The sequence below is a fragment of the Myotis lucifugus genome, unplaced genomic scaffold (assembly GCF_000147115.1).
Source record: "Myotis lucifugus unplaced genomic scaffold, Myoluc2.0 scaffold_922, whole genome shotgun sequence".
NCBI lineage: Eukaryota > Metazoa > Chordata > Mammalia > Chiroptera > Vespertilionidae > Myotis > Myotis lucifugus.
In genome coordinates, this window is record NW_005871970.1 from 72,060 (window position 1) to 80,793 (window position 8,734).

Here is an 8,734-nt window from a genome sequence, read left to right on the forward strand (position 1 = left end):
CAAGACCTGATGTGTAGCGTTTGCTGGTGTCCGCAGTGAGCCCACCCTCCCTGCCCCGGGCCCAGCTTCCGACCTGGCGTCCCTGCACACAGAGCTGGGGAGGGTGTGCGGGGCGTGCGACCCTGCACCCCACTCTCACGCCCTAGCCCCGCACACAGGGTGCCTACTGCAGCAGCCTCATGTGGAAGACAGGATCATGTGCACTAGTTGGGGAAATACCTGACTTTTGTTATGTAACCAGCAAAGCCCTCACCCGCACCCCAAACACATAAATTGCGAATCTCACGTTTGTGGATTACGTACATGAAAGCGGTTATTCCCCTCCCCTGGCCTCAGTTTCCCCAGCTACCTGGACTGGGTCGTCTCCAACGTCCCCTCCAGTCCCCAAACCCAGGAAGCCTGATTCGAGCGTCACTCCTTTCCTCGCCCCCCACGCTCCTCCTTCCCGCATCGCGCTGGATCCCGGGCTTAGAGTGAGGCGTGGGGCGCCGCCCCCCGCGGGCGAGAACCTCTGTCTTTTTTATAAGCGCCCCATCCTGTGTGGACCCCGAGCGCGCTCACTGCCGGCGGGGTCATGCCCTGTCCCGGAGGCCAAGCTTTCGGGTTGTCACAGACGTCGGCACTTAGACCCGCACGCGTTGCTCCTCGTTCCCAGGTTCTAGCGGGGGTGACACCAGCCTGCCCTGGTGGCGGTCAGTTCTCCAGGAAATGTCCCCGAGCTGCTCTCCGTGGCGGCTGGCCCCTCCGCTCTGCAGCCCGGCTGCCTTCACCGAGGCTGTGGGTGTCATGAGGTGGGACTCGGGCAAGGTCTGAGCACATCCTTCCGACGTCAAGTCTGCGAAGTCCTCCTGGTTCTCTCTCACCCGTTTTGATAAGAGGCACAGAGAGCGACCCTCGAGCTTGTGTGTTCTCCCGAAGTCACGTGCACCTGCCCACCTGCCGGCCCCAATGCCTTCTGGGTCCCGTCAGCCGTGGTCCCTGCAGCTGATGTGGAAGAGCTGCCGGTCCTGCAGCTGGGAGGTCCCGTGGGAGCGTGGGAGCGTGGTCGGGGCGGAGAGCCGGGCCTGAGGGTGTGTTTGTGTCCGCAGGGGCCGACCACATCCGCAAGTACTGGAGCCGCTACTACCAGGGCTCCCAGGGCGTGATCTTCGTGCTGGACAGCGCGTCTTCGGAGGGCGACCTGGAGACGGCCCGCAGCGAGCTGCACTCGGCCCTGCAGCACCCGCAGCTCTGCACGCTGCCCTTCCTCATCCTCGCCAGCCACCAGGACAAGCCGGCCGCCCGCTCCGCCCAGGAGGTACGTCCCGGGGACCCCGGGCTCTGTCGGTCTGGCATCTCGGTCTGGCGTCTCGGTCCACGCTCACTGCCCAGGGGCCGTCGCTAGGGCCGTGCGGCGGTGCTCCCTTCCAGCCCGATGTGGCTTCCCCACGGTGGGGTCCGTGCTGCCGGTCAGTCCAGAGTCTTCCCCGCCTGAGCCCACTGAGCTCGGGGGCTGCCTTGTCAGAGGGTGGGCGGCGTCCGAGGACTCACCTGGTGTTCTCACCTGTGTAAGGGCTGCTGCCAGTTAGTCGATGCTCTCCCGCCCCCCCCCCCCCCTTCTCACCTGCGAGGTGGGAGCCAGGCGTTGTTTCTATCGTAAGTGGGCTGCACTGATTGGATCGTTCACTCTGGAGTGTAAAGTGCTGAGTGCAGCGGTGACGCACAGAGACAAGTTTCGGTTTCAGAAAGCCGCTCGGTGAGGCAGGGACTCCTGTCGGGCACAGCCGGTCTTTCCACGCTGCCACGTGCAGCAGTGGGGAGCCCTTCCCTTCTTGGGCTGCGTGCATGCCTGTGGGGAGCCTGAAGTCATTAAGATAAAAAATAAAAATAACCTTTCTAGGCTGTCCCGAGGGCCCTCGAGGCGCAGGTCTCCCTGCTCTGTCCCGGGACCGCGGGGGCCTTTCAGCGGCTCGGCCCATTTCTCTCTGGCTCTGGCGCGGGAGGAGCGCGGTTGTGGCGCGGTTGTCCTGAGGGGTAACTTGGTTTCTGATTAGCCGGTGTGTTGCTGAAAGTGTTAGGACGAGGTCATATGGGAAGCATGTAATGCAGTACATGTATGCATCACAGCATGCTTGGACAGCATAACATGTGAGAACACACACACTATGAAACATGTCGCTGTAACACAGACGGCGCTGGAACTGCAAGTCACTGGATTCAGGTTAGGAGCAGTAGCTGCGCGTACTTTTCTCTTAAGTATAAACGCTGTTGATCTGTTTTGCTTGGACAGCGTAGGATTGGAGCTAACGTGCTCTTTACACCTGAGTGTGGTCAGGGTGGTCCTCATGGGCACTCGCCTGGCGCGGACCGAGGGGTGCTCGGCAGTCGATGGTTCCGGGGTGCCCGGTGCCCGGTGCCCGGCCCGGCCGGCTCTCCGAGGGAAAGGGCAAATGTCCCTGGGGCCCATCCTATATAATAAAAGGCTAATATGCAAGAAGATTGAACCAGCGGAACAACTGGTTGCTATGACATGTGCTGACCACCAGGGGGCGTGCGCAGAACATGGCGGGCGTCAGCCAAGGTGGGATGGTGGAGCAGCTGAGCAGGGGCGCCAGACCAAGGCGGGGCGCCGGTCACTGTCATCGGGGAGAGTCTATGGTGGTTACTGAAAATTCTTTGCTCCCGTGCACCACAGTCCTGCCCGGTGCTTGCACCCACTGCCGGCGCCTGGTGCTGGCCCCGATTGCTGGGGCCATCAGTGGGTGTGAGCGGTGGCTGTCGGCCCTGATCTCCCCTGAGGGCTTCTCCACCACCCCTTGCTCCTGAGGGGCGATCGGGGCAGCAGCTGCCGCTTGCACCCACTGCTGGCGCCGACCCCAGTGGCTCCATGCCCTTAGCGGGTGCGAACGGGGCCGGCACTGTCAGTGCGTGGGAGCGGCGAAGGTGGGAGTGGGGCTGCTGGCAGAAAGGGAACTGGGGGCCGGGCGGGGGCGCAGAGGATGGGCCAAGACCCGCCCCTGTGCCTACTGCAGCCTTGTGGCCCACAGTTCCTTTCAAGGTGCACGAATTCGTGCCCTGGGCCCCTAGTCTTTTCAGAAGAGAGATTCCAAGTGTAGGATGAGCACAGCTCGACCTGAACGTCAGACCCGACACGTGCACACCCTGCGCACGGGACCGGGACTTTGCTCTGCACCTCCATCGAAATGAATCTTCCTCAGAGCTTGGCTTGGCACGGCCTTGCAGCTGCCATGCTGAGACTGCCTGGCCTGTGTGCTCCCTGTCTGTGCACACGCGTCACCCCACGGGCAGGTTAGCGCTTCATCCCGCCCACAGCCGCTCCCTCCGGACCCCGCCCGTCAGAGCCAGGGAGCGGGCACACCTGGGTTGGGGAGGAAGCGATTGGGCAGCCGCCTCCTCTCTCCGAGGCTGGGGTGTCCGCGGCTCCTCAGCGTCCTCTGCGATGTCCTGGTGAAACTCCCAGGACTGTGTCAGGAGTTAAATCACTCCCTCAGGGTCGGCACACAGCCGTCTGTGAATCTGATGCTAGACCTTCTATCGACAGTGACCTGGGGGTGGCTGGGTGTAGCTTGGGGGGAGAGGGGAGGGGATGGAAGGTGAGCGAGTCCCGCGTGGCTTGAACTGTGTTTAGACGTGGTCATCTGTTTATTACTCTCCTCTCCTTATCAGGAAGGTGTTACATGCCCCGGGCTCTGCGGCTTATAAACACGCTTATTCATTTGTACCTGCTCATTTGGGTGCACTTTGTAGGATCTCCAAGTGCTAAAGAGATGGCGTTCTACTCTGCACAATCCCTGTGCATCTGGGGCAAAATCCCAGGCTTTCAGAATCAAGGAAAATGCATTGAGTTCCCCAAAACGCACCGAGCAAGTCTCGGATGCCGCTGAGCAGAGGCGGGTCACGGCTCGCCGGTCCTCCCCTCCTCCCGGCAGAATCATCGCCTCTGGAGCTCAGTGCCTTATGCAAACCGGTCGCAGTCATTTATCCTGACGCCAAGAATTCACTAGTGGTTCCTGAGGATCCCGCGATACTGAGTTTCGAAGGCGGTGGGAGCCAGCGCACCCAGCAGGGAGAGAGCTGAGCCATTGCTGGGCTCCCGCGGGCGGAGGCCTCGGGAAGTTGGATCTGTGTTTAGTCCCGGCCTCTGTGCTGGGAGCTCGGCTCTGTCTGGGTGGAGAACCGGGTTTAGACAGGAAGACAATGGTTAAAATGACCCGTGAGCCTCGGACAGGGCAGCGAGCCGCTCCCTCCATTGCCCTTTTATAACAAGCGGGGCCTTGGCGGCGGCCGGCCTCCCTCTGGAGCGCACTTGGCAGCCGCCTGGCTCACCTCGCAGAATTGCGAGATTGAACGTCTGGAGAACTGATAGTAAGAACTTTTCCCCCCCACAAATCAGCTTTTTGTTTATTTTTTCGATAGCAAAACACGGGGAAAAAGAACCCCTTTACACCCTGTCTGGAAGCCAAGCAGTTCTTGCCACAGATGTTTCTCGTATCCACTTTGGGGAGGTGTAGTGAGCATAGTTTTCCAGAATTTACTCATAATCAACTCGTTTTCTCTATAGAAAACATGCCGTGACCATCGCAGACTTCTGTCCCGCGGCCCACTCCACTCATTAGGGAATCCGGTCTGACTTCGGCGATAAAGCTTTGAAATGAGAATCATCTGAAGGGTAATTAGGTTGTTTTTACTCGGCGTGCGTCGTAATTGTGTCTAATTTGTTTTACAGCCCCCACGGGAGAGCATATTTCAGCTGTGAAGTTATAGGCTCGATCGGGAGGCAGTTATGGGGGTGAGGTTACTATAGAAGCCGGTAAACGTAGCCCTACCTCCCCGCCCGCCGCACAGTGGCCGGCCGGCCGGGAGGCCCTTACCGCCAGCTTTTCAGGGGCCGATCGTCCTTCCCTTGGCATCACTGCGTTTTCTGAAAGGACCCGTGTTGTCAACATGAGGGAAGGAGCTCACCCTCCCAGCAGTGTCATCTCATGTGATAGGTGTCCGCATCCCTCGCCCAGACCTACTTAACTTTCTCAGGAGCACCGCGTTCACCGGGGCCCGTGTTTCCATTAGAGCGAGTGTGAGAAATGGAAACCGTGCAGCATAGATCTTTGAAGTGGGTCTGAGGTCGATGACGGGACTGCTTCCCTGGCTCCTGGGAACCCAGCCTCGAATCGAACGTCCGCGTGGAAGTGCGGATTTGTGATCGGTTTGCCGTGGGATGGACGTGGAATGTGTGTTCTGGTAGAGAGCAGAGATGTGAGAAGAGAACTTGCAGGTATTTCTGTCATGCTGTAAACATTCCTTTTGTAGAGCGTGTTTTGTTTTGATTAGGAACATTCATCTCTTTGAACAATGCTTCCAGTCAATGCTCAGTGCATGGTGAGTAGTTCATGTAGTTCTCACTTCTTCGTCTGTTCTCACTTTTTCATCTGTCAGCCACTCTGGAGAGAGTGCCGGCGTGGATGTGTGTTATTTAACTACTACACTTCATGGTCATTACCTGTTTACCGATAAATAATTCTACATTGTGTACTTTCCCCCTTCCTGCAAAGGGTCAGAGAGAGGTTTGAAGGATTAGAAATGTGGGACAGTGTTGTCGGTAAATACTAAGCCTCTCGTTTAATTTTTCTTTTTTTATATTCTGCTTGGCAGTGAGCAGTTCTTTTGTGGTAGCTCCAGAAGCAGCCAGTGTCCGATTTTACATGACAGAGTTTTGATTAGAAAACTCGAGGCCGTGTGTAGATCACACAGAATCCTCAGCTTCATGTAACACGGCTTTCTGCCTAGGGCGCGGGACGTGTGTGTATGTTTGCAAAACGATCATCGTCAAGCCTCATGCACTTCGACCTCCACGTCTTCCACGGACCGTGACTGCCTCTTGGCGGCGGCTGGGGCCTCTGGCTCGAGCTCACAGGGAGCAGCGTGCATACCTATCGCGTGAGCAGTGTGCTGACTCCCTTCTGGGACACGCACTTACTCCAGAGCGACAGGAGATACAAATTACTTCTGTCCGTTCCTCACAGATGGACTGTGCTCCGGTGCAGTGGAATCTTGGGGGAGACAGTGAGGGGCTTGGAAGTCAGTTTCCCGCTGAGCGGCTCGGCGTGGTGGATGGAAAGGTTCACTCGCTCGCTGGGGAAGCTGAGGGAGGGGTCGTGTCTGTCCTCGGTGACAGAAGCGTCGCTATTCTACGTACGTTTCACAGAGCAACTTGTAGCCGAGAAAAGAATCCTTCAGAAAAGAATACATGTGGGAAGAGAATTTGCGAGTGTTCACTGCACACGCGGGACTGTTTACAGGCATTCCTTGGGAAAGTTCATTTGTATGTTTGGTTTCATTGATGCCAAACCCAGCCACTGGGATCCCGCCATCCGAGGGGCCTCTATGCTGGTGCTGTTCTGAGAAGGCGCCGCGCCCACGGAAGGCTGACACGGTTCCCGCCGACAAACACGCTACCTAAGACGGCCCGTCTCTCAGGAACATATGTAGGTGGGGTGCCAAAGCGACACGTTGGAAAACATAATACTGTGTGCCCCCAAGAGTCCATTGCCTTCTCTTATGAGACCCCCTTGCTGCCCACCTTCTTCATGCAGGCCCGTGCGTGTCTTATTTCACGTAGAGCTGGCAGATTTGGGGATCTCTTGCAGTAATACTCCTGCTTGCTTTCCCTGCCCAGAAGGTTCTGTGCCTGCTCTCCAGCGCTGCCCCCGCCTCTGCCCGCAGTTCTCCTCCGGGCTCCCACTGTCGCTTCCCCGAGCTCCCCTTCCGCTACCTTCCTCTGCTCAGACCGGGAGAGCCGGTGTTCATGATGCCATCTCAGAAGCCAGGATGCCCTTCAAAGCCCGCCAGGCCCAGAGCACGTGTGTGAGTGCGCCTGGTGCTTGGCTCTTGCCCTGGGAAAATCCCTGAATGATAGCGTGTCGTTCTGTCCCCGGGGCTGGGCCCGGTCCCTCCTGACTTCCCGGGGCTCCCGGGGCTTGTCCTAGTCGCAGTATGAGACTTCGTTGCCTGTTCCCTTCTCTGCCTAAGAGATGGCAAGCTCTCTGAAGGACAGCAATTCTGCTTATTCAGTGGATGTTCTACCTGCTTCCCTCTGGCGTCACATCCCCACCTTCCTGGGATTTCCGATTCCTCTCCCGCCCGACTCCCTGTCTGCATTCCTGAACGTAAACATTTTCTTTTCTCCGCACCAGCCTGAGCTCGGCCTCCTGCTCCAGAGCCACACTTTGCATGAAGCCTCCCCACTCTCACCGGACTCCTAGTTTAACGAACTCGAGTCTGTTCCGCCCCATGTTTACACGTGTTTGTTTTCATCTGCTTTTCTGCATTTGTGGTTGTTTGTGCACGCGAGGGCCTGGCTGACAGCGGGTGGCCGTTTTCTTCCCCGGGCCCCTGAGAGAACGTGGTGGGACAGCGGCTAAGAGGTGTTGATGAATCGCCTGTATTTAAGGACGTGGAGCTGATTCCAGGGCCGGCACCCCGGGCTTGTAGCGCTTCTGTTTCCCAGGCGGAGGGGCTGGTTACAGGGAGACTCCAGGGGAGAGGAGGGAGGTGGTTTGAAAGCAGTGGATTCCATGGAAGAAAAACAAACTGCTTTGTAATGACAGACATTGCTTATTACATCTGTGAAACTCGGAAGGATTTTAAATATTCTTACATTTACCACTTTTTCTTCCTGCACATATCGAAGTAAACTATGATTTTACTTCTTCCCGGGCCTTTTTGACACACTATGTATTTGAGTGAAATACTGGCGAGTTTCACCCTCTGTGTCCGTATTTCAGTTTTGTGTTTTGTAAGAAGTTCGTGTTTCATTAACCCTCACTCACCAAGGCAGCGAACGATCCTGCGGGAGATCGCAGACCATTTCCTCCGCCCTTCGCTCCTTTTGTTATTTATTTATTTATTTATTTAGCGACAGAAAACTCAGTTTAACCGCACATTCCACCGCTTTCCCAGTTAATAAGACATTTGTCGATTTAAATTAATTGGAGGATAGACACATAGTTAACGGCAGTAAAGTGCTTTGAAGATAAAAAGCACAATGAGCGTTAGTTATTATCATTATGATAATTATTATCATTATTGTTATTACATAGTGTCTGCTTGGAAATACCTCTGGTTACTCCGCGATGGCTGGGACTAATGAGGGGTTAATCCGCTGGGTTTTACCCGGAACGGAGGATCTGAGACATAATACATAGAAGGCTGTTTTTCTTTTTTTCTTAGTAGATCAAGGAGTATGTTTGTTGATTGTCTTCCCTAAAGAAAAATAAATGTCGGCTCGTGTAGAAGCATCGGGACTCATTTTGAATAGTTTGGATATTTGTTACATAATTTCTAAGACGAGGTCTGAGGACTAAGGATAGGAATTCTGAAAAGGCTCTAAAAGCGGAGGCTGTGGTTTCCACGTAGACAGCACCCTTTACTAGTTCATTATTTCTGAGTTGCATGAGTTTAACTTAATGGTCTACGTATACCAAAAGCAATACAGCGTGGTTATGGGAGGAAGATGGGGAAACAACTTTTATTACAAAAATGAAAAGTTATCACTGGGGAGTAAATAGAATTGAATTACATAAATGACCTCCTACGAGACGATTTTAGGGGAGATTCTTTAGATTACTCTGTAGAAAGGAGATGTCCAGACTAAGCCAGATTCCTCCCAGGACGCTGCAAAGGTTGTCATCACTGGTCATAGATAAAGGGATACTGGCATTAAAAAAAAAAAAAAAAA

General features: G+C 55.4%; 1 protein-coding gene across 1 annotated transcript in view; it reads left to right on the forward strand.

The window, feature by feature from the left end:
- Window positions 1-8,734, forward strand: part of LOC102420523 — a gene marked incomplete at its 3' end in the record, with an annotated part of 139,640 nt that overhangs the window by 64,018 nt on the left and 66,888 nt on the right. The window contains exon 4 of the mRNA XM_023747593.1: window positions 1,089-1,297. Within this exon, the coding sequence (XP_023603361.1) occupies window positions 1,089-1,297 (209 nt within the window). The remainder of the gene's footprint in view (window positions 1-1,088; window positions 1,298-8,734) is intronic.